The sequence below is a fragment of the Phascolarctos cinereus genome, unplaced genomic scaffold, assembly GCF_003287225.1.
Source record: "Phascolarctos cinereus isolate Bilbo 61053 unplaced genomic scaffold, phaCin_HiC Scaffold_2;HRSCAF=192, whole genome shotgun sequence".
In the NCBI taxonomy this organism is placed as follows: domain Eukaryota; kingdom Metazoa; phylum Chordata; class Mammalia; order Diprotodontia; family Phascolarctidae; genus Phascolarctos; species Phascolarctos cinereus.
The window spans coordinates 120,929,988-120,956,890 of record NW_027555625.1 but is presented as its reverse complement, the minus strand read 5'-3'; the positions used below and the strand labels follow the sequence as shown (position 1 = coordinate 120,956,890).

General features: G+C 40.0%; 1 protein-coding gene across 1 annotated transcript; it reads left to right on the top strand.

The window, feature by feature from the left end:
• Positions 1-7,631: 7,631 nt before the first annotated feature.
• On the top strand, positions 7,632-25,581 carry LOC110207562 (gastrokine-3-like). The gene is made up of 6 exons (XM_078149140.1): positions 7,632-7,787; positions 19,171-19,224; positions 19,416-19,544; positions 20,613-20,720; positions 23,382-23,523; positions 25,478-25,581. The coding sequence occupies exons 1-6, from the start codon at positions 7,632-7,634 to the stop codon at positions 25,579-25,581; spliced, it is 693 nt and encodes a 230-aa protein (XP_078005266.1).
• The last annotated feature ends 1,322 nt before the right edge of the window (positions 25,582-26,903 follow it).

Below are 26,903 nucleotides of genomic sequence, written 5' to 3'. Positions count from 1 at the left end.
TGTGATCACATGAGGTATCCCAAACTTGGACCCTTGGCAATCACCCCAATATAATGTATTTCTCTCAAGATGACTCTGGAACTGTATTTTTGCCGGCAGAAGCTTTGGAATGCTTTCTATTAGGCAGAGAGGACGGGAGACAATCAAGTGCTGAATGGAGTGACCCAGATTCACATTTCATAAAGAATTCATTCACCCTGCATCATAATTGAAATTGGTCCTGAAGGATACTGCTGCTTAGCAGATGCTTGGGCAGGGCCACCTGTCATCATTTGACCAGACTTTCTTCTGCAATGAATCCTCATGTTTATCAGGGGTGAATACCTTGATCACAGAAATAAGCCTTTAAGTGTTCTAAGAGGAGCTGTCAGGCCCCAGGATTGTCAGGACACCTGCTCTTTGAAACACTAGAAGGAGCATAGTAACCACCCTGGCAACGAGGGCTCAGTGAACACAGAAATCCATCAACAGACAATTCAAAGGATCGTAGGATCATAGATGAAGAGCTAGAAGGGACCTTAGAGGTCATCTCATCCTCCCTCCTCATTCTACATCTAATGGTTTAAACTGTTGGTGAGACCCAAGGGGCTGGGGCATTACGCACTCTCTCTCTCTGTCCTCTGTCTGTCTTTCTCTCTCTGTTTGTCTCTGTCTTTCTGTCTCTGTCTCTTTCTCTGCTAAAGAACCCCGTCACTGGACCCATGCATGTAATCCGGACCAAGTTCAGCCCTAAAGGATCCTGACCGCCTAAAAGAAAGGGCAGGCTTCTTTTCACACTCTTATAACTCATTATATCCCTACTCTGAAGCCCTGGAGGAAATTAATTAAAGCTGAGCTTTGGCTTAGGTCCCTCCAAGGGTAATAGAAAGGTAATTATTGTATAATGTAAGGCAAAACAGGTATTTATTTCCTCTGCACAAAAGAAATGCTTAACACAATGACCCACAAGCATGCATTGACAGAAAATTTGAACAAGCAGCAATAATAACTTCTGTTATACTCTCACAAGAGGTTAAGCCTTAAAACCATCATCGAAGCATGTCAGCTGATGCTGCTGAACAGGCATTTTATACTTCACTTAGCTCTGCGCTCTCCAGACAATGCCCTCCATGGGACTATTTTTTGACAGCCATTCTAGGATGTTGAGATTCTTCCTTTCTCACTGGTGTTGTCTTGATGTAACAACTTGGCTCAAGAAAAGAAACACAAAGGAGAAAAGGTAACCCAAGTTCCAAAGGCCCAGTCTCAGTTTACTTAGCTGAAATACTATTTTAGTTGCCATTCAGTGTCAGAATGGCAGCTAGGTGATGCAGTGGATAGAGTGCCAGGTCTGGAGTCAGGAAGACTCATCTTCTTGAGTTCAGATCTAGCCTCTTGGGCAAGTCTTTAACCCTGTTTATATCCGTTTCCTCATGTGTAAAATGGACTGGAGAAGGAAATGGCAAACCATTCCAGTATATTTGCCAAGAAAACCCCAAATGGGGTCACAAAGAATTGGATATGACTGAAAATGACTGAATAACCACAAAGTATCAGAAACCATAATGCCAATATACAAGAAAGGATGGCATCTACCCCAACCCATACCCATTCTTTTCACAGAAATTTTAATGAAAAAGAGCTACTTGCCACATGAGAGAGTCAAAGGAAGAGAATGAGCTAGAAGTGCACTCTCTTTTTTAGCTCCTGCAGGACCTCCACCTCCATGCTCTATCTGTGATGGGGAGGACGTAGGGGCCACTCAGGTTTTGCTGAGTCAGTGTTATACAAAAGCCCAGGACCTTTCAGAGTTGAGTCCTATGTCATCAGCCAGAAGCAGGCAAGGCCCATGCTTCCTGCTCATTACATATGGATGAGAAACCAGAAGCCATGAGAGATGAAGAGGTTTGTCAAGGGCCACACAGGTAGCCAGTAGCAGATCTGCAATCTAAGTCCTAGCCTACCACTTTTCCCATTATACAGAACTGTACTGTCTCCAATCTCTGCTTGGTTTACTGACCTGCGGTGCCTTTACCATATGGGTTTTTGATTCAGATTTCTTGGCTTTATCACGTGGGCTTTTGATTCAGATTTTCGATTCCACTCAGTTCAGTTGAATACAATTCATTTCAAAAAACATTTATTTAAAGACTCCAATTATTTATTTATTATTTTATTTTTCCCTTTTTAATCTTTATCTTTTAATCTTTATTTTATTTTATTCTTTATTTTATCTTCATCTTTTATTCTTTTATTTATTTAATTAATTTATTTCTAATTTATTTAAGCAACTCTAATGTTGGAACTGTGCTTATAAAGATCTAAAAGAGCACAGTCCTTCCCCTCAGAGAAAGACACAGCACCCAAGTTGAGAACACACCAGAGTAAGTTTAAATTCTAGCTCCGCCGTTGTTTTATGATCAGCTTTGCTTTTTGACCTTGGAGGAGTCACTTTGCTTTTCTGGGTCCCTACTTCTCCTACAAACTGGAGATAATGATACTTGAACCACCTACTTCACAGATTTGTTGTAAATGCTTTATAAACGCTAAAGCCTTATAGAAGTAGGAGTCAGCATTATTGCAAGGTTGTAGTAATGCTCCAGCCTTCCACACCCATTCTTAAGCACGTAGTGTGAATTCATTTGTCCTGCTTCTTGGCTTCTTCTCTGACTCTGTGACTTCAGAATTGATATCACAACAGGTACTACTGCCTGACTCTGCAGAATCCACAATCTTGTTCACATGGCTCCCCTGACTTTCCATGGACTCTTTGTTAAGTCACATAGTCCTGGATTCCTATTTCCCTCATCAGGACCAGCATCCTCCAGCTGAAGGAAGTCACTTGGCCAAAATGCTAACAAAAATGGAGTCACTGCTCTAACTTAGCCGGATTTCTGATGCCCTCTGCTGGTCCTTGTGAATTGCACAGCCCCGAAGAGTCTCCTATATAGCCAATGTTTAACCACAGAATCTGAAATTCCCTCTTGGATCACAATTGCTCTCTGACCCCTCTGTAGTGCAGAAGAGCTCACCACTGCCCTCCAGGCCTCATTTGTGAAAAATGCAGCCCTGTCTAGGGAAAGCTCTACCTGGTGGGCCTGAGCTGTAACTAGAATAGTGTATGTTTTTGGCTTTTCCTCAGGGTGACCCTGAGTAGGGGGATGTGCTCTCTCCTCAAGGAGGAACAACCACTTCCTCTTTGTTGACCGCTGTCCCTGCACCTGGCCTTCTCGTCATCTGCAAGTGCACAACGTCCCCTGGCTTGCTTGCTATGTCTTCTTCTCAAAACCCCTTGGGGTTGAGGCTGGCACTGCCCTTTCTCCTGGAGGGACTGCCCACTCCTCTGTGGCCATCCCACTCAATTCTTAATGACCCAGTTGAAAATAATTCCTAGTTACAGATCTGGGCAATGGTAGCCATATAGGTAGCCACACATGAGGGACATTTGCGTGAGGGGCAGCATTTTAATTACTGGTTTAAATTTTACAAAGAATTTTCATCAATCAGCAAGCACTTATGAAGTACCTACTGTGTGCCAGGCATTGATACAAAGACAAAAATTAAATAGACCCTGCTTTGACGTAGCTTACATTCTATTGGACACAATAACCCTGCGAAGCAGGGAGTATAAAGATTATTATCCCTATTTTACAGATAAGGAAACTGAGGAAGACTCCATGTCACAGGCACCATAGCATTACTAAGGGATGCGACCCATTTCTTCTGCCTTCAGATCTGGAATACTGCCTGGCTCTCACTTGTCCCTGACCCACTAACCTCATTCCTTAGCAATATCCTTTTGGAAAAGCCAAAACCTTTTTGGATTTCCCAGCCTGGCATCATCAATGAGAGATATAGAAAAGGACACTGGCCTCAGAGGCAGGAAGGCATAGGTCTGAATCCTGCTTGTGATCCCTATTAGCTCTGTGACCCCAGGTGCTGGACCCCATGATGTTGTTGAAGTAGGAAAGCTGGGGCTGCCATGTCACCGTGAATAGCGTTGTAAGAAGGAAAAGTGTTTGAGCAAGCGGTGCTAATGCTCTAAAAATTTCCTCACTTCACAATTGCTCATGGGGACCTTTCCCTTTGTGGTTATAGCCTGATGACCAAATGTTATTACAATAAAAAATTAGTTGTACATATAATCTTATCACTTCCTCACCCTTCTCCCTTTCCCCTTCCCCAAGCCTTCCCTGCAATATTTCAACAGGAAAGGCCGTTTTTACCATAACAGCCGATGAGAAAGATTTTGAATAGAGGAGTGAGGTAATAGAGTAATAATGCATCAATGGATTGGACAGGGATAGAAAAGAGACAGAAAGTAGGGTTGTGGAAGTGTGTGTTGCTAGGTTTTGTTTGTTTGTTTGTTTTTTTGGAGTGAGGGTTTCTGGACCTGTGACTTTCCATGTAGGAAACCCTTTTCTCCAATGCATATTGGTTATCCCTCTGTAGTTTAATCTTTAGAAGTTATCCAGTGTATATGTATGTATGTGTGTGTGTGTATGTGTGTGTGTGTGTGTATATATATATATGTATATATATATACACATATATATATTGTGCTTAATTGTAGCCTTCTTGGGGGAGGGGGGAGAGGAAGGGAGAAAAAAAGAACAAAGTAAAAAGTGCACAGCAGAGAACAAAAGAAAGCTCACAAGGAAGTGAAGAAAAGATGGACAGCTCTGAACACAATATGTAGTATTTATTATATTGGCTTTCTTGAAATGGAAAGTTATTGCTGTATATTTTGAATCATCTCTTATGTTCTGCAGTGCATGTGGCAATGTTTTTGTTTCTTTTTTATTCTGTATTTAAATTTCAGTATTTAAGCTTATAATATGTTTCTTTTTATTTTCTTATTGTGTATTTAAGTTTTAGTATATACGTTTAAAATAAGTTTATAAAAAAGAGTTTCCTGGGGCGTTGAGAGTTGAAGTTACTTCTTCATGGCTACACAGCCAATATTTGTCAGGGAGAGGACTTGAACCCTCTCTTCTGGACTCTAAGGCTGGCTAAAATAACAGCTAGCATTTTCATAGCTTTTTAAGTTATACAAAGTGCTTTCTATATTATTTGATCATCTCTGAAGTAGATGCCATTATTATCCTCATTTTACAGAGGAGGAAATGGACTGAGAGAAATGAAATAACTTGCCCAGGGTCACACAACTAGTATTTTCCTGTGACTGGAGCTTAACTCAGTCCTTTTTCACTCCAAGTCCACCACTTTGTCTCCTGTACCACGTTGCCTCTCAATTTTAATTTACAATAGCCAAAATATTCACCCACTGTTAGTCCACTAACTAGTGACAAGCTGCTCTCCACTTGACCAGGCTGGTCCTGGAACCCATGGGCCTTCAAAGTCTTTTCCTGAAGGTAGGTACTGCCTGTCTGAGGTTGTGCCTCCTTGACAACAACTTTGGAAAATGCAGCATTGACTTCAACTCATGATGAGGCACTGAGTAGAGACCTTGAAGGCCTTAAGGTGCCACAGGTACCTGCCCTTCATGTCTTGGAGCCAGGCCCTGAACCAGAATGTTGGCAGCCTCATTCATACCATGTATGAATTTTGTTAAAAATTACTTTTCTGTCAGATGCACGGTGCACTAAACAAGGCAACAGAAAATGACGTATATGTATTTCATTGTCACAAAGTTTATAGTGAAAACTTACTGCTTAGTGAAATTGCTTAATTGCTTCAGAAGGCCTGGGTTCAAGTATTATTGTTGAAGCTTCCACCTGTGTGACCTTGGGCAAATCCCTTCCTATCTCTGGGCCTTGGTTTCCTTATCTATAAAATTAGGGTATTACATTAGCTGACATTAAAGGTTGCTTTCCAGCTCTAATCTATGATCCCTTCATCTTACAGATGAGAAAATTGAAGCCCCGGGAAGAAAGGGATTTCCCTGAGATCACAGAGCACTCAAAGCCCCTTCTCCTGACTCCCATTCTGGGATTTTTTTTTTTTTTTGCTCTTTTGGTGATGCGATTGGGGTTAAGTGACTTGCCCAGGGTCACACAGCTAGTAAGCATTAAGTGTCTGAGGCTGGATTTGAACTCAGGTCCTCCTGACTCCAAGGCCAGAGCTCTATTCACTGTGCCACCTAGCTTCCCCCCCCCCAGATGTTTTTCATCACACTATGCTTACTTTGCAGTGCAGTTACTTCATTGGACACTCTCAATTGTCCCTGATCCATCTGCTGGCAGCTTACTTTTCTGACAGTTTGTAATCCAGGATAGGGTTTTAACACCATAGGCTGCTATTAAATTACTCCATTTCTCTAGATATCAGGCTTTAGAGCTCTTGTGAATCTGATTTTGGGGACTTTGAGAAAACCCTCTTGAAAAACTCTTTTTTATCAAGAAAACAGTCAGCATTCACTTGTCAGTAGGTCATGGTAAGGGCCTACATTGGAGGAAATCAGGTTACACCAAAATTCAGTTGGGCCTGGCCCCTAAAGAGAAACTGTTGCTTAGTCGTGTCCATCTCCTGTGACCCTTTTTGGAGTTTTCTTGGCAGAGATATTGGAGTGGTTTGCTAGTTTCCTTCTCCATCTCATTTTATAGATGAAGAACTGAGGTAACAAACTCAGTGACTTGCCCAGGGTCATATAGCTAGGAAGTATCTGAGGCTAGATTTGAACTCAGTAAGATGCGTCTTCCTGATTCTATGCTCAGTGCTCTATCCACTGCACCACCTAGCTGCCCATGCTATAATATGCCACACCTTATAACAAATTATCTAATACATTATTATCTATTGGGAAGAGGACATGGAGATAACATATATATTATGTTTTCAAATTATATTTTTGTATATAATATATTCTAATATATAATATAGATTATATCACACATATAATATATTAATATCTAATATAATAATATAAATTATGTAATAGATTATATTATATGATAATATTATATATATGTGTGTGTTTATACATATATACACATTATCTCCCTGTTCTTGAGCAGAATTTGAGTTTGCGGAAGGCAGAGTGAGTGATTTCCACCACTGCCTAGAAGGAGAAAGGAATTAGTTAATGGAACAACGTAGGAGCTGAGGAAGGTTGGCTGTGGGTACACGTCAGTGTAGCTGTGAGTGACTGTGATTGTTTGTTCAGGTGCAGATCTCTGGATAATCTGAGAGAGCAGAGTGATTTAGGCTGAGCCTGGTGGAGTCTGGCACCCTTTCCTGGCCTTCAGTCCCTGAGGCTGGGTGGAAACTGGGTCCCAGGACTGACCCTAAAGTGACAATCTCAACGTTTTGGGAACTCTGATAATGAATCTAGGGCAGAGGTAAATATATGATTAGCTTAATTCTGAGTCTAGAATAGCGTCCATGAGAGAAGAAAGTGCCCGATGTGGGGGCCGGTATAGGGGTGGAGTAGGAAGGGGATCAGGGATTGAGGCTTGAAATAACAGGCACGGCAGCCAGGCAAACAGTGGCCATGCCAAAAAGGTGGGTGGCCTAAGGTTCAACTCATGGAGTTTACTTCTCCCTAGAAAAATCAATAGAAAATTAATAAAGACAACTGACAGATTTAATAAAGGGCCAAGAAGGACAGGTTTATCAAAAGCAAAAAAGTCATAATCAAGCCATTCTCTGGGGTCCAGAACAAAGGAGGAAGTAAGACAACTAAGTTAACCATGTTGGGCCCTCCCATTCCCCAGCCACCGCAATACAGGAAAGCCGCCTGGTGCTATAAAAGACAGGGAAATCAGAAACCAAAGACTGGAGGAAGACATTGGGTGGAGGAGAGGAAAACAGAAGATTGTAGACTGCAGGTGGTGATGGGGGGGAAAGTAAGGAGAAACAGAAAAAATAGCTAAGAACGAATGGTGATCAGTCACAAATAAACACAGGACATAAACTCAGGCCCAAAGATTAAGGAGGACCAGAAAGGGCTTCCTGCAGAAGGTGAGACTTTAGTTGAGGCTTGAAGGAAGCCAGGGAGGCCACAGGGTGGAGATGGGGAGGAAGAGAATTCCAAACATAACAGACAAGTGAAAATGCCTAGAGTGGGAAGACTGTCTTGTTCAAGGATTAGAGCCTGCCTATCTAATGGTCTTGTGTGTAACTTGAATTAACTCAAGATTTTGTTTTGTGATTTGGAAATTAGTTATAGAGGCACCAAAGGGGCTAGTAAAGTTTTAGTATTTCTTGGCTGCTCGTAATATTTCTACTTATTCCTGTGTATTCCCATCCCACCTCCGCCCTACTGCCATGAGGATTTTAGTCTTTTGCAAGGAATATTGAACATAATACCAAAACCCGAATCACAGGAAAAGTAAATGGTTTTCAGAATCAGCTACCAAAGCTGATGACCAGAGCCCGTTTCCCCACGAGTTGATTATGTTACATAACTCCAGGGGGATCTTTGTCTTGTTGTCAAGGAGACTGGTGTCACTGGACTACAGAGCATGTTAGATGGGGTTGAGGGAGAATCGGGTATAAAGACTAGAAACTTAGTAGGGGGTCAGATAATGAAAGATTTTGAGTAACAAAGTAGGCTGAAGGAAGACACACTTTACCTGGTTGAATAAACTGTATTAAATATCTGATGATTAACCTAACAAGACAAGAGTATTTAAACAAATACAATTATAATGTGTATTTATAATATAAAATTATAATGTAAATTTACAGAAATAATTATCTGAATAATTGAGCATTTATTTAGCACTCATGGGTGCTGTAGTGGAAATGATAATTGGCTCTAAATTACTTAACAGATTTAGTGTTATACCAATCAAATTACCAAAGTTACACTTTTGGAATGAAAATAATACAAATATTCATTTGGAAGAGTAAAAGTTTAAGAAAATCCAGGGGTATAATGAGAAAAAGTGGAACAGAGGGGTGCTTTGTGTTATAACTGTACTTAGAGCAGCAGCTGTCAAAAATAACTTGTGCTAGATAAAAAAAAATAGAAAAGTAGATAAGTGGAATAGACTAGATAAGTAAAACAAGCAAATTCATACAGCCATCCGGTGTGTGATAAACCCAGGAAAATGAACTCTCGTGAAAGGAACTATAAACAGAATTTTGAATGTAGTCCAGATCGGACCGTTCTCTAACCTGGGGACAGTAGAGACAAAACAGGGGAGGCCAGAGGCAGGAATGTCAGAAATCAAGTAGCGGCTTAATTTGTTTCAGAGTGAGGAAAACACTTGCAAGTGGAAGTTCTGGTTCTGGTTTACCAACTACATGGTAAAGAGGAGGCTCTTTGATTGGCCTTGGAGGCATTCAGAATGGTGAGTCAGCATCATCAATCTCCTTGTAACCTTGTACTCTTCTGAGGGAGCTCCGGTGACCTGTTTGCTAATGGCATCCAATGAGAAATCATGTTGTAATGGACAAAGTCTTGGGGCCTTCTTCCCTTTGAAGTCATGGACCTGACCCCCAGTTGTTGGCTTTCTGCTCTTGTTCTTTTCATTCCAGGTGAAAGGAGGGGTGCCTCTGCCATCTTGTGAGTTCAAAAGGTCTGTGGAATGCCATGGCAGCTAGTCATTCCACAGTCTGCAGGATGCTTAGGTATCCCAGAATTCCAGGTCTAGTTGTGAAGCTCGACTAGCATTGATGCCCTGAGGAGCAAAGAGCGACATTTAGGACTTAGGTGGTAGAGATACTGCCTTTGGACATGAACTTGGTGGAGCCAATGCTATGTGAAAACAGCTGTTTTGAGTCCACTACTCCAGAGACCAAGGCAATGTATGGGAGACTGTGCCCATGAGGGATGGGGGAAAAAATCCATACTTTGTTTTTGCTATTTCTTCAAAGTAAACATTCCTAGCTAGCAGCTAGGCTGTGAGGCAGTGGACAGAGTGCTGGGCCTGGAGTCAGGAAGACCTGAGTTCAAATCCAGCTTTAGACATTTAGGAGCTATGTGACCCTGGGAAAGTCATTTAACCTCTGTCTGCCTCAGTTCCTGTAACTGCAAAACAGGAGTAATAGCACCTACCTTGCAGGGTTGTTGAGAAGATCAAATGAAGAAATATTTATAAAAGTGCTCAGGACAGTGCTTGGCACGTAGCAGGCCCTTAATAATTGCTTATTCCCCTCCTTTTGTAAAAGCTACTTGACATTAAGTAGTTAAAAGGAACTGGGAGCTAGCTAGTCACTAGCTAGCAATAATTGAAGGGGTACAACTGGGAAAGATTTGAGCTGATGGTCATAGAGAAAGACATCCTAGCTAACCCTAGCTTCTCAGGGCTACCTACCAGAACTTGACTCTGGGAGAGAGGGCTAAAGCAAACATTTGTTGTTGGTTTTCAGTCATTTTCAGTTGTGTCTGACTTTTCATGACCCCATTTGGGGTTTTCCTTGGCAAAGATACTGGAGTGGTTTGCCATTTCCTTCTCCAGCTCATTTTACAGATGAGGAAACTGAAGCAAACAGGGTTAAGTGACTTGCCCAGGGTCACACAGCTAGTAAGTGTCTGAGGTCAGATTTGAACTCAGAAGGAGTCTTCCTGATTCTAGGCCCAGCATTACTGTGCCACCTAGCTGCCCAGAACGAACATGCTCCACCAGAAAAACTGGAAATCAGCCTAGTGAAAAGTAGGTTTAGATCAGCATCTTAAATCTCATACTACAATAAATTATGAATGGATAAAAATAATCTAAACAAAAAACACGAATTAGAGAAGAAATAGAAAAGTATATCTTTTATAATCATTGATAGGGGAAAAACTCATAAGCAGTTATAGGACAGAACAGGTAATAAAAATCCAAAAAGATAATCTTAATGTTACAAAATTTAAAAAGATCATTTTTTTGCATAAGTAAATGAAGCTAGAGTCAGGGGAAAAATATATATTAGGAAAAGACTTTGCATTAAGTATCTCAGCTGAAAGTATCATCTAAATCTGTATCGAATTGATACAAGTACATAAAATTAAGAGCCATTCCCCTAATACATAAATGGTCAATGGATATGAATGAATAGTTTTCAAAGAAGAAATAGAAACTCTTGATAATGAAATGACATATTCAAAATCATTAATAATCAGAGAAAGAGTAAAACTAGTTTGAACTATCATCTCATCCCAGAGAGCTAACAAAAACACTTGTAAGGCAGGGAAAATCATCATTAGAAAAGATGTAGGGAGACAAGCATGCTAGCTCCCTAGTAGTGGCCTGTAAATTGGTTCCCTCATTTCGGAAAACAATTTGGAATTATGCAGTAAAAGTTACTAAGCTTTTCAAACCTGCTGGCCAAGTGATTTCACTACTAAGACTATATTCAAATGCCTTAATTTATAGCAAGAAAAAGCCCACCAGATATACAGAAACATATCTAACAGCATTATTTTTAATAACTAAAAGCTGCATGTATGCCTAATGATTGGGGAATGGTAGAACAAATTATAGTACATGAACACAATGAAACATTATTCTGTCTTAAGAAATGAAGAAATCAGAGAAAGGTGGGAAGATTTGCATAAAATGATACAGAATTCAGAAAGTAGAGCCAAAAAACCCGTATACACACTCAGTTAAAGGAAGGAAGGAAACAAGCATATCAATCATATAGGTATACATATATGTGTGTATATATATATATATATATATACACACACATGCATGCATGTGTATGCACATATATACATATACATACACATATGTGTGTGTATATATATGTATGTATGTGTGTGTATATATATATATTTATATATATATTTATATATATTTATATATATTTATATATATTTACATATATATTTATATATATATGTATATATATATATATTATATATATATATATATTTATATATATATATATATATATGTATATATATATATACACATATCTATATCACCTACTAGGTGCCAGGAAGTATATTAGGTACTTTGCAATATCTTGTTTGATCCTCACAATAACCCTGGGAAGTAGATTTTTTTTTTATTATTCCCATTTTCCAGTTGAGGAAATTCAGGCAAATGGAGGTTAAGTGACTTGCCCAAGGTCACACAACTCATAGATCTCTGAGGCTGGATTTGAATTTAGGTCTTTCTGGGTTATCATTGAGAGGCAGTACAGTTTTGGTCAAACTCCACAGTCCATAATTAGTACCACACTGTGATAATTAAAGGTCATACCCCTCTGTCCTGTTAACAATCAATAGATTGTGTATTTGTGAAGGGCGTCTTTTATAAGGGAATTTGGATTTGGGGCAAGGGCAGGATCCCCTCATCATCCTCCCCATCCTCTCCAGGAACACTTACTAAATGTAGATTGATGAGGAAAATATTCAGAGCCACTATCAGTTTATAGCAGGCAATTAACAATATTAAAAGGAAATCCACGAAACTTTTATCGATCAATAAGCAGGACTAAGAGATCCGGGTTTGGTCACCGTTCTTTGCTCTTGCCAGATAACCTTCAGGTGACTTTCTATAATTTTCTGCTCTCCACTGTCTCAGTTGACAAAAGCATAAATATCTTTTTACAATCCATTGACCTAAAGTACCAAAATATTATCCATAGTTGTTGCAAATGAACTTCAGATTTTAGAGAGAATTGGGGTTTTTACTTTTTTTTTATTTTATGTTGCTGGGGGAAAACATGAAAACAGAAAATAAATCTCTCAATGTTTTTCTGTGGGGAAATTGAAATTGATGCCCTAAGACCATTCACAGCTTAAGGTGTTTGTGTGGAAATGTGCTTATCATTCATTCCCCACCCACACCCTTGCTCATGTCAATTATCCTCACCTGACTTTCTAAATACTTGGGAACTTGGTCTTGAGATGCAGCATGGTATGGTGACTAGTGAGCTGTGCTCTGATTCCGGAAATTGTGGGTTCAAATCCAGCCGCTGACATTTACTGGTAGAGTGACCTCGAGCAAGTCACTTAACTCCTCAGAGCCCCAGGCAGCTATCTAAAATTGTAAATTGTGGAATACTTGCCAATGGACTGCACTGATAAAAAAAAAAAAAGGCCCCTCACCAGGACCTTCTATATCAATCAAATCACAGGTTTGGACCAAACAAAACCCCATCCAAATTCTATTGATTGAAATCTCCATTGATTGAATGAATAAATGAATAAAAATTCTATAAAGAGCTTACTAAGTGCTGGGGATACATATACAAAAGGGGAGATAATTCCTTGCCTTGAAGGACATTCTAATAGGAGGAGACAACAGATATTGGGGAATAGTGGCAGGGAAGGTGATAGTTTGGTTTGGAAAGCTATAGAAATGGGAAATGGAGCCAAGAGACAGTCTTTCCAATAGCCAGGGCAGTGTTGATTTGATTATGATTCTAGAATTGGAGTCAGAGACAATGGGAAAAGGGTAAGAATGGGAAGGAGGATTAACCTGGACTAACTAATCTTCTCACTAAGAGAAGATGCCCAGGGTGTGAGGTGAAGCATGACTAGGGACATCTAGATATAGTGGACCTCATGAGACAGTCACTGATTCAAGTTACCAGGCCCCCCAATTGACATTCTGGAGCTGAAAGGACTGAGTTCTCTGGGCCAAGGGCCCAAAGGTATAAATGGCCAGAAGATGACTCAGATTTTTTGTGTTGTAACACAATTTCAGAATGTCAGAGCTGAAAGGAAATGGAGATCACCTGGTCCAGCTCTCTAATTTTATAGGCTGAGGAAACAGGGAAATCTTGTACTCCTACATGCATCCCCAATTTTTGGAAATTCACCACTGACGGAGGCAGCCCATTCCTTGGGGGATGGAAATGGGGTAGTTTTAGTTGTTAGATCACTTTTTCTTACATTAAATAGGAAACAGAACAAGGTAGATGAGAAGCAGCCTGGTAGGGTGGAAAAAGGATTGACTTTGGCATCAGAGAATCTGGGTTCAAATCCTGCCTCTGATACTTAGTACTTGTGTGAACTTGGGGAAAAAAATTACTTTCCCTGGGTCTCAGTTTCCTCAGGTGGGGAAATTGAGATGGCCTCTGAGGTCCCTTCTGAGCTCATCTATGATCCTATGAAATTCTGAACTAAGTAATATTCCTGATATAAAATAACCATAACTTTTTTTTTTTAAGAGAGCTTTGCTGATGATCTGGACACAGATAAGGAAAGCATTGTGAAACAAAACTTACTATCTCTGTGGCCTTGGACAATAACACACTCCATCTCTGGGTCTCTGTTTTCTGGCCTATTTAATTAGGGCATCACACTAGATGATCTCTAATGTTCCCACCGCTTCTAATAATTTAGGATTCTTCCTTAACTCAGCTGTCAAACCCATCTTCCTAAAGTGAAGTTCTCCCATGTCACCTTTCCCCCGCCCATTCAATAAACTCCAGTGGCTTCCTATTACCTCCCGGATCAAATGCAAAATCCACTGTTTGGCTTTTAAAACCCTCCATGGGTTAGTTACCTCCTACCTTTTCAGTCTTCTTCTATCTCACTCCTCTTTACTTTTTCTAAGACCCAGTGACACCAGCCTCCTAGTTTCTTACACATTTTCACTGGCTGTCCCCTATCTCTGGAATTCTTTTCCTCCTCATCTCCACCCCGTGGCCTCCCTGGCTTCCTTCAAGCCTCAGCTAAAGTCCCATCTTCTGCAAATAGCCTGTTCTGGTCCTCCTTAATCTTCATGCCTTCCCTTGAGCCCTATCCCCAATTTATCTCGTATGTATCTTGTTTGTAGATAATTGTTTGCATGTTGTCTTCCCCATTAGACTGTGAGCTCCTTGAGAGCAGGGACTATTTTTGACTTTTTTGTATCCCCTGTGCTAAACATTGTGCTAGGTCTGGCTCTGAATAAAAGTTTTTTGGCTTACGATTTTCTGACTCTCGTTTGACAGAGTGTCACGACCAAGGGGCACATTAGCCAGCTAAGCTGAGTTGGCGTGGCAAACTCATCCAGTTGTGCCACACCACAAAGACCATTTCATTTGGTTATTTGTTTTGGAACCAATGGGGTACAGAAGGCAATGGGGAAATAGGAAAGAATAGTTGGGGAAAACTGATAGCATTATTTACCTTTACCGGCTATTGGTGCTTAACAGTCTCTGAGCCATTGACTAGCTACCTAATGTCCTCTGTAAAAACTGATAACAGAATATTGAATGCATACTTATAAAAGTCGGACAGAAAATGCTATTTTGCTATTTCCTTGGGTCCAGAAGACAGGTAATATGAAGTTCCATGTAAGTATACTTTCTAACTTCAAAATAATTATACTTAAACTGCCTGCCTTACATGGTTCTTATGAGGACTGAATGAGATCATATACGTTAAACACTTAATAAAACTATTCGTTATTTTTCAGTTGTTTCAGTCATGTATGACTCTTTGTGGCCCCATTTGGGGTTTTCTTGGCAAAGATACTGGAGTGGTTTGCCATTTCCTTCTCCAGCTCATTTTACAGATGAGGAAACTGAGGCAATCAGGCTTAAGGGACTTGCCCAGGGTCACACAGCTTGTAAGTATCTGAGGCCAGAGCTGAACTCAGAAAGATGGGTGTTCTTGACTCCAGGTCCTGTGCTTTGTGCGCTACGGTGCCACCTAGCTGCCTCTTAGTAAACTATAGGACTCTCCAATGATTGGATCTTAGGGTTGGAAGGACCTTAGTGATCACTGAATCTATCCCCCTCATTTCGCAGATGAGGAAACTGAGGATCAGAGATTATGTGATTTGTTTCCCAAGGCCATGCTGGTATCAAGTGCCCAAGGCAAGATTCTCATCCACATCCTCAGACTATGGAGCTAGTGCTACTTCCTCAGCATTACTGCTTCTATGGCTATCCCTCATTATTACAATTTCCAAGGTAGTTCTCTACATTTTCTTTGTTTCCTTTCTTAAAAAAAATTTATTATATATATATTTGCATATATAAATGTATAATATGTGTATGTAAAATTATATATTATATATGTTTACATACATATAAATTCTTTAGAGCTATGATTTCTCCAGCATAGGGTAAGGAGTGTCTGGTATGGAAACTTGCTTCACCAGGGCAGATTGGCAGCTCACCTGAATGGGAGGCTGAATGACTTTCCTTTCCAACTTCTCCTGTCTATAGTTTGTACATATTTGTTTGCATGTTGTCTCATGGAAGCTACTTGAGCTCAGGGACTGTCTTTTCACTTTGTCTCTCCAGCGCTTAGCAGGGTGCCTGGAAAACAGTAGGCACTTAAATGTTTATTGACTTACTGGTCATGCAGCTAATAGAAATCAGAAGAAGGATCTGAACCAGGTTTTCCTGACTCTAAGACTGACTTTATAGTCACTATACCATTCTTTCTTTGGGTTATTCAAATAAAATAAAAATGAAATCTACATTGAAGCACAAATATCATTAAATGCTTACAATATGCAAAGTCCTTTGACTCGACTCTATTTATCTGTGAACATTTATCACTTTCCTCAATAAATGTTATTTTGCAAAGTAGCTATGGGCAGAAGCTTTTAGAATCTTTGAGAGTCTGGGAGAGATTCCAAAGCTGAGGGTTCCTACTTACACATTTGTCTCAGTTACAAAATTCCAGTGCAGAGAAATGTTGCATGTTCTAACCCAGACTCAGGAACTCCCCTTTGAGGAAACACCCTCTGCCAAACTGAATACACTCCTATTCTGACACTTCTAGTCTTAGGGGGTTGCCTTGATGCACTGGAACGTCAAAAGACTTGTCCAGGGTACACATCCAGTTTTTGGGCAGCTAGGTGGTACAGTGGATAGAGTATAGGGGCTGGAGTCAGGAAGATCTGAGTTCAAATCTGGCCTCAGACACTTCCTAACTGTGTGACCCTAAGCAAGTCATTTAAGCCCGATTTCCTCAGTTTCCTCATCTATAAAATGGGCTGGAGAAGGAAATGCAAACCATTCCAGTATCTTTGCCAAGAAAACCCCACATGGGGTCTCAAAGAGTCAGACATAACTGAAAAATGACTAAATAACAAGAGCAACACACCCAGAATGTGTAAGAGACAGTTCTTAAACATTCATTGGTCTTCCTGACTCTGCTTCTCAGGCTTAAATTCTAAATACGGATGAAATAAGTGGCACTGACCTCTTTTTCCTTGTTAGAGCGCCCAATAGAAAGTTAATATGAAACAACATATAGATTTATTTAAAATTATATAAATATATTAAATAAATTTATAAGTATATAATATAGTTAAAATACAGAAATAAAAATATATACATTTATAAATAAATGTATACACAAAATGATAATGTTAATAATGTTGCAGTTAATGTAAAAAAGGATCCACTTTGTTAAATATATAACATTAATATTTCTAGACTTTAAACTTCTACCTGATTATTAGCTCCTTAAGGGCAGAAATTGTGTAATTTCATTTTTTTTCTTCCCAGTGTGTAACACCATCCCTAGCGCTTTTTTTTTTAGCAGACTTATGATTTTATCTAGCTCAGAGTTTCCAGTGAGACTTTTCTTCTACCCTTCTCTGCAGAGAAGTCTAAGATAGCTGCTCAGGGGCACCGAGAGGTTGTGACTTGCACAGGGCCACACAGCCCAAATGTGTCATGTCAGATGCAGGACTGGAACCCAAAGCTTCCTGAATCCGAGGTCAGCTCTCTGATCACTATACCATGCTGCCTCCTCCTCCCAGCCCCCTGCACCGAGTAGGACTTCAATAACTGTTTTTGTTGAACTAAATTTGATGTAGTAGCTGGCTGATATTAAGATTCATTTTAGATTTCATTGTTTTCATTCTGGGAGAAGAGGATGGGATAAAAATAGCAATAGCCACTCATATTCCTATAGCATTTTAGAGTTACAAAGTGTTTTCCCTGCTACAGCAGAGACTGTCTTGCTTTTCTTTGTATCTCCAAACCTTAGCCCAGTACTTGGCACACAGTAGGTGCTTAATAAAAGGCTTAAAGGCATGCTCAGGTGCAAACCATAGAAGGAACAAACTACAGAAGTTGCCAAGAGAAAATGTTCAAGCCCCAATCTCAGTCTCCAATGGAGAATTTCATAGATGGCAGAGAAATATAGAAAATCAATGCTGATAGTTAGGAGTAGCTAAGCACCACAGTGGATAGAGAGCCAGGTCTGGAGTCTGAAAGAGTCATCTTGCTGAGTTCAAATCTGGCCTCAGACACTTACTAGCTGTGTGACCCTGGGCAAATCACTTAACCGCATTTGCCTCAGTTTCCCCAACTGTAAAATGAGCTGGGGAAGGAAATGGCAAATCACTCTGGTATCTTTGCCAGGAAAACCCTAAATGGGATCACAAAGAGTCTGACATGACTGAACAACAACAATAAATGCTTACTGACCAACTAATGCATTAGGTTTCTTTACTCAAGAAGCAAAGCCTTTACATATAGAATAACAACAAGATTGTTAAGACAAACAATTTGAAATGACTATGGGACTCTAATTATGACAAAACATGATACTAGAGCCCTGAAGATGCAGCAAGCCCCCCACCTTCTCACAGAGGGGTGATGGAGAGGGCAGTACGAGACAGGTTTTTTGCACATAGTCAACGTGGGAATTTGTTTTGCTTAGCTATGCGTGTTTATAACAGGGGTTTTGTATTTCTTTCTTGTTTGGTTTGGGGTGGTGTGACAGAGAAAAAGCAAATTTTCATTGATGGAAAAACTCCAACTTAATTTTAAAAAATCAGTCTTTCCCACTATGTAGCATAGTGTAAAGGGTCCTGTCACAGGACCTGGGTGTGAATCCTGGTTCTACTATCTGTGTGTTCTTGGGCAGATTACTACATCTCTGTTAGCTCAGTTTTCTGTAAAATGAGATAATTGGACAGGACTGTCTCTAAGTTACCATCTAGCTCTAAACTCTTGAGAGAACTACCCAGTGGACTAATGACCATGTACACTAAGGAATAAAGGACATGAATCAGATTCTTCTTTCTAGTGGTGTACCAGGGACTCTGTTAAGCAGATTGCTCTGCTAAAGCATTATGAGGTTGGAAGAAAAGTTCTGAATGTGGAGTTGGAAGATGAGAGTTTGAATGCTGCCTTCTCTATTAGGAGCCTCACGATTTGGGGCAGATTACCTTTTCCTTGTGGGCCTCAGTTGTTTTGTCTATAAAATGAAGGGATTGGACTCACTGATCTCTAAGATCTCTCCTATCTTTCAATTTCATTAACTAAAAACAATTTGGAGAGCAGAGGCTCCAGACTTTTTTTGGGAGGGAAAGGCCCTAAGCTCTGGTTCTTCTGTTTATTTGTTTTGACTTTTGTTTGTTTCAATTACAGACAATGATTGCTGCCTTTGTGGTAACGTTCTTGACTCCATCCCCAGGAGAGATGGTGAGTGGCTACCAAAGGTTTTAGCAGTGGCATTTCTGAGAGCCAAGGGAATTTTAAAAGTGCAGTCTCAGAAGGAGATTCTCACTCCCCTGGCAGAAAAAGAAAGAATTTGGAATGAGTGCCCCCTTGAGGATGTGGAGAAGGTCTGTGTTCAGTCTCTTGAATGGCGCTCAAGATTTTGTCTTCACTAGGGCCAGACTCAACTCCCAACCGAAACCCGTGAGGACCAAAACACCAATGTCGATATCCACGGCAGCATCATTCTCATCCATGACACTAATCCTTGGAGTGAATGGGATGGCATATTGGATTACAACCATGTAAGGCACGAGCCTCATTAGCACAAGGTTGGAACAAACCTAGTCTGGGCTGCTGTTCAGTTATATATTTCATAAGAAAGAAATAATGCGGCCGGGGTTGGGGAAGTGATGCGGCATGGTTCACGCAAGGCTGGCCTCTGGGGGTCAGAACAGCACCTACTTTGCGGGGTTGTTGTGAGGATCAAATGCGATAATATTTGTAAAGCTCTTAGTACAGTGCCTGGAACACAGTAGGCATGATAAAAACGCTTATTTCCTTCCTTCCTCCATTTCCCCTTGTGTGACTCCCTGGTACGGTGGGAAAAGTACTGGTTGTGTAGTGAGTAGCTTGGTTCCCAATCCTGGCTCTGACATTCACTGCTCTATGGTCTTGAGTAAGCTATGGTACCTCCAGGCAGTGCCTCAAGTCCATTCCAACTCTAAAGCCCGTGATCCGACTGGTCCTAAATCACTCAACCCCTTGGAGCTCCAGTTTTCTCATTTGTAAAATGAGATAGAGTTGGACTAAGGTCTAACTCTAAGGTCCCTTCCATATCTGAATGCCACGAATCTCGAGTTTGTAAACACTGATGGGCAATTCATCATTCCTTAGAGAGGGTTAATGAAAGTATCCTGATATAATGGAGAGAGCTCTGGGCATGGAGTCAGGAGATTCCTGACTATTGTTATATGGCATCCTGCCTACTTATATGACCACAGGAAAGTCACGTAAACCTAATTTCTCCATCTTTTAAATAGGGATTGTAGCACCTATCCCACAGGACTGTTGTAAGGATCAAATGAAATAATGTGTGCAAAGCTCTTTGGAAACTTCTAATGACTAGACAAATATCAGTTATCATCATCAGGAAGTCTTTATAAGTTGGACCTTCTTTACTAAGCAGGCCAGAAAGAAAGGGTCTGGAAGTTTATCATATTTTTTTTCAAAGACTTAGCCTCCCCTGGGCTTTCCATTTGCACTGGTCTTGAGGAATAATTCCTATTTTCATATTACATCCTGCTAGAATGAACTGAGTTCAGGCAAAAGTAATAGCTTTTATTACAAACATTTCTATTGGGTCATTCAAGGGTTATTTGGCTGCCAAACTGTATAGTAAGAAGGCTTGCGTGCTAACCAGGATGGACAAAGTTATCTTCCCCAGTCTGGAAGCACTTCGAAAAGCCCTGGATAAACAGGTAAGGCGGCAGTGCTGACCACCAGAGATTTCTTGATAGCAGAACGACGACTGCTGCAGGACAATTTTCCAACCAGTTTGTTATGTGTAGAAGGCATCACATTTTTTTTTTTGTATTGCCAGCGCCCTGTACAGTGTCTTACACATACTTGGTGGTGAAGTAGTAGAAAGAGTAAGAGGCTTGGATTTGAATCCTACCTTGGGCACTTTTACCATCTGTGTGACTGTGAACTCTCTGAACCTCAGTTTTCCTTATCTGTGAAAGGAAGGTAATGCTCTTTGCACTACTTATCTCTGCAGACTGCCATTGGGAAAATACCTTGTAAACTTTGTTGTTGTTGAGCTGTTTCAGTCATGTCTGGCTCTCTGTGACCCCATTTGGGGTTTTCTTGGCAAAGATACTAGAGTGGTTTGCCATTTCCTTCTCCAGCTCATTTTACAGATGAGGAGACTGAGGCAAACAGGGTTAAGTGATTCGCCCAGAGTCATACAGCTAGTAAGCATCTGAGGCCAGATTTGAATTCAGGTCCTCCTGACTCTTAGGCAGGCACTCTATCCACTGCACCACCTAGCTGCCTCTTGTAAACCTTAGAGTGTCACAGAGATTGGAATTCATGAGAATTACTAGTATTTATTGTTACTGATGATGATGATAGAATCTTGCTGTCCAGCAAAGGATTAATAAGTACAGTGACCCACTTAGGACAAAGGATATTGGCTGTGGTAACATTGTACACTATCAATTAATTTAGAAATACTCGTTTTGATGGAGTCTGATCTGCAGCATTAGTTGACTTTTGATTGGTAAAGTGAAAAGAATATGAACAAAGCTACCAAATGCTCTGGAATATGTATGTACCATTTGCTTCTTCAGGTCTTTTTAGGTAAACCTGTGGAACCCAACCTAATTATCTACTCATCAACCCTCTCATTCCCCAGATCAACACTCTTTCCCCAGGCCACCGCTCCTCCAGAGGTACCATTGAAATTTAAGGGCAATCAATTGACACACACTTTCTTCTTAAAATTTATTTTATTTTCAATTCACAGAATAGAACAAGCATTTCCATAATGCAGTGCAATAAAAAAGATGATTACACATGAAACTGCAAATCTACTATGTACAACTTGCTACTTCTTCCAAATATACAACAAGTTATGTAAATTTATTTTCTTTTTCCTTTTTTCTTCCCCCCACCCCAGAGATGACCACAATTAGACACAAAAAGGTATATATATATATATATATATATATCACACACATATATATGTAAAATTATTCAGTTCTTTCTCTGGGTGCATGTGGCATCTCTCTTCATATGTCCTTTATTTTTAATTTGTGTATTTATAATAGTCAAAATGACTTAGTCACTCAAAGTCATTCTTAAAAGAATATTGCTATTATGGTATACAATGTTCCCTTGGTTCTGTTCACTTTACTCTTCATCATTTTGTGCAAATCTTTCCATGTCTTTTTAAGATCAATGAGCTCATCATTTCTTATAGCACAGTAGTATTCCATCACAATTATACACCATAACTTGTTCAGCCATTCCCCAATCGATGGGCATTTCTGAAATTTCCAGTTCATTGCTACCACAAAGAGAGCTGCTATAAATATCCTATTCACATTCGAAGTTATAATTGCTATTTGTGAATTTCCCTCCATCTTATTTTCACTCACTATTTTCTTTCCAAGAAGCAATGTCTCTATTGATTTGATAGTTGTGGCCAGAGCTATGGGAGGAAAGGGGTGGGGAAATGTCCATGCACTTGTATGGCAAACAGATGGCATGATAGCTGAGGTGGATGGATGGATTGAACGTGAACTCAATAAATGGTCTGATGTCTGTAGCCAGCTAGATAGAGTGAGCTAAGTGGGCTGGTTTGGACTCAAATCAACAGTCATGACATTTAGACCCTAGTGTAGGAGAGGATATAAAATGGACATAAACTGGTTTAAAAATGTCATTATTAAAATTTTTTAAAAAGGGAGCCTACAATTATTTATTAAACATAGTAATTAATATAAAATATACTTCTATAATGTGGTCAGTGAAGTGTTATGCACAGAAATAGGAGCCCAAGAAAGACCTAAAAACACAGAGAGGCAAAGGGAGTGACAGACATGGAGACAGATAGGCATGGATCAACAACCTTACTTTTGGAACGCTGATGCTAACATTGTTTAAAAATCACATTACATTTTTGCAACTCTAATCATAAATGAAAGTTTGGTGTCTTGGTTTGTGGTCTACAGTCTGAATCAAGGTAAGTTGAAACCCAAATTCATCCTGTGGGCTAACATTTTCTCCCCACTGCTGGTCCATCCATTGACAGTTTCCATATGCAACTTTCCAAATCTAGCAGAGTTCAAATCCTGCCTCAGATGCTTACTACCTGTATGACCTTGGGCAAGTCACGTAACCACGCTTGGCCTCATTTTCCCCATATGTAAAGATGAGGAACATGGAATGGATAGCCTCTGAAGTGCCTTCTAGCTCAAGATATTTGATTCTATAATCATATTGCTGTGTGACCTTGGGTTAGCCCCCTTCCCTTTGCCAGGACTCAGTTTATTCATCTGTGAAATGAAGATGTTGTACTAGGTGACCTACCTGTAAGGTCTCTTCTCTAAATATTAAATTCTATTTACTTTCAGTTACCTAGGAATTATGACTCCTCCCAAGGTCTCACTTACATCATTTTACCTGCTCGGGTTAAGAATGTTGCTCGGTATGGAAAGACCATCAGTGATCTGTGTAGAGGGGTTCCTACATACTTTGCACAGCAATGCATTGAAGGTAAGTCAATTTCTTTTGTGTCATGAGGGGTGATTAGAGTTTGGGGAGGTTCAGGGAAAGGATCTATTTGATATACCATCCAAGTAGATTGAATTGTTTCATGGAAATAGGTAAAGAAAGAACATTTTGATGTTGTTTAGTTGTTTTTCAGTAATGTCTGACTCTTGGTGATCCTATTTGGGGTTTTCTTTGCAAAGATACTGGAGTGCTTTGCTGTTTCCTTCTCCAGCCCATTTTATAGATGAGGAAACCAAGGCTAACAGGGTTTTAGTGACTTGCCCAGGGTCACACAGCTAGTAAGTGCTATGTGTCTGAGGCCGGATTTGAACTCAGGTACTCCTGAATCCAGGGCCGGTGCTCTATCCACTGCGCCATCTAGCTGCCCCTAAGGCTGGATTTAAACTCAGGAAGATTAGTCTTCCTGATTCCAGGCCCAGCACTCTATCCACTGCACCACCTAGCTGTTCAGAGAAAGAACATGTAGCTATTTAAACCCTGTCAGCCACATAACAGCCCCTGGGTTCCAGGATTCTTGACTCTGGCACTTGTCCAACCAGGCAAACATCATGCCTTTCGGAACAAGGGACAGAGCTGAGAGACCCATCTCTATTTACTACTCACCCCTGCTGTAGTTTACTACAGGGACTAGTGTCCAGAAGAGACTAGGCTTATTCTTCATGGCCCCAAAGGATAGAAGTAGCAGCCATGAGAAGTGGCAAAGAAGTTAATTTAGATTTGATATGTGAAAAAAAGTTGCTCAGTTAGAAAGAGTATTGGGCCAGGAGTCAGGAACACTTGAATTTAAATCCAGCTTCAGACACTAACTAGCTGGGCAACTCTGAGCAAGTCACTTAACTATTGTCTGTCTCAGTCTCATCTGTAAAATGGGAATAATAATAGTATTTACCTCCTAAGGTTGTTGCCAGGATCAAATGAGATAATATTTGTAGAGTACTTTGCATACCTTAAAACACTAAAAAAAAGTTAGCAATTGTTATTACTCCTAAAAGGAGAAGTCATTGTGAGAATATCTCAATCCAGTAGAAAGAGCTATAGGTTTGGGATCAGAGGTCCTATTATATTAGAATCCTAGCTCTGCTACTTTCCATCTTATAACATAAAAAATCATTTTCCCTCTTCTGGCCAATAGTTTCGTTATCTGTAAAATGAGAGGTTGAAACTAGAGAAGGCAAGAGGTTAGACTCCAGGTTTATGATCCAATGAAAAGATAATTTCTAAAGTCTCTCTGATCTCTAAATCCTATGATCATTAGGCACATAAATGGGATAGACTCAAGAGGATGATGAAAAGGAACAGAAAATGGGAGGGATGGGATGCTGAAACATTTTACCTCCTTCAAATTTTGCCAATAGCTCCCATTGTTCAGGAGTTTCCAATTCTAATTCCATAATTCTTTACAAATAGCCATGAATCCAGTACTATGTCCAACTATATAACACATTGGTTTGGACTCAAAAATTTTATCTGTATAGTGTAGTGGTTCTTGAAGTGTGGTCCGGTGAACACTGGGTGTCCCAGCGACCTTTCAGAAGGTCCACAAGGTTGAAACAATTTTCACAATAATATGAAGACATTTTGATGTCTGATGTAGTAAATATCGATAGATATAACCAAGCTCTTGGAGGGGATTCTTTAATATTTTTAAGATTGTAAAGGGATCCTGAGACCAAAATCTTTAAGGACCACTGTTGTAAGATATTTGTGTTATAAAAACACACTATCAGTAACTCACTTGTAATTTATAGCCCCAAAACAACTGCCTCGAGCACTTGGAGATGAAATGATTTTCCTAGACTCACTCTGCCAGTACATGATGGAGGAATAATGCTTTTCATGTAACATATATGACATTTAACCTGGAAGTCGTTTAATTTGAAGGTAATTGGTAGTGAGGTGGTTTCTTCTCTTAACCTGAGTTTCTTTCTCCTTTAAGGCACTGCCCTGGCTCTGAATCCACAAACCTGCTTTAAAGCAAGAATTTTTGCAAACATGTACAGTTTTGGCCTCTCCATCTGTGGGGAGATTCCAGGTCTCTGATGAGAATAATTGTCAGTTACTGGAGGGTTGGAGCTTCTGCTTTTGCTAAGGAACTGTGGTTCTTTGCTTCTCAAGGGAGAAGCTATTTTGTCTCCACCTTGGAAACCAAACTTTAGGTTTCAATAAAATAATTGTAAGAAAGTGATGCAGCCTACTCTTTCCTTCAGAGTTAAAATGAAACTGATCTTTGTTATGTTGATATATCAAACTAGTTATTGATACAACAACCAATTATAACTAGTTCTTTGTCTAACTTCGCACTGTTTTAACAGAGGGACCCAGACGAACTACATTCCCTAGTTCTAAAGATGCAGATGTAAATTGTTGTGCCCTATCCATGATAATGGAAAGATTATGGAAAATGGGGAAAATAGCATAAGATTGAAGAATGGAAAATATTTTCCCAATATTTAAAAAAAAAGGGGAAGAAAACAGAGTGAGAAAGCTATGGGCAAGTGAGCTTGACTTTGATTTGTTGGGAAAATTCTATAATGGTAAACATCTAGAAAGGAAAGCATTGATTACAAAGTGCCAGAAGGACTTCATCAAGAATAGGCCATCTCAAACTAACCTTATTTCCCTTTTTTTTTTTTTTACAACTATTTAACTAGTAGTTGAGAGGAATGTTGTGGGTATAATTTACCTAAGATTTTAGCAAAGCTTTTGATAAATATCCTGCTAATAATTTTAAGGAGAATATGGGAATATGGATTAGATGATAATAGGATCAGAGAGATTCAGAACTGGCTGGAGGGCAGCTGAGGACTCTTCCAACTCTCACATTCTGTGATTCTAAATAAAGTTTACACTTTGAGCCTTGAGAACACGTGTGCTTGCAAGGTTTTTGTTGTTTTTCGGTCATTTTTTGTCACGTCCAACTCTTTGTGACCCCTTCTTGAGGTTTTCTTGGCCAAGATACTGGAATGATTTGCCATTTCCTTCTCTGGCTAATTTTAAAGACAGGGAAACTGAGGCAAACAGGGTGAAGTGACTTGCCCAGGGTCATATAGCTAGTAAGTGTCTGAGGCCAGATTTGAACTCAGGTCTTCCTGACTCCCACCACAGTGTTCTATTCTCTGTGCTGCCTCGCTGCCTGCTTACAAGGTTAGTTGGTCACTAAACCCTGGCATTGTAAGGTGTGGTAATTCCCAAGTTATCTAGATGAGAACAAGCTAGAGAAGTGAAAATTCTGTCTAATTGTATGCAGGCCTTTCATCTCAGAAGGGAGCCTCTGATACAAAGGTTATTGTCATCTTTGGCCAAGTACATGTAAGGATACACTGCCTTTCTTTTTACTATTTATAGTGAAGGTAAAAAAAAAA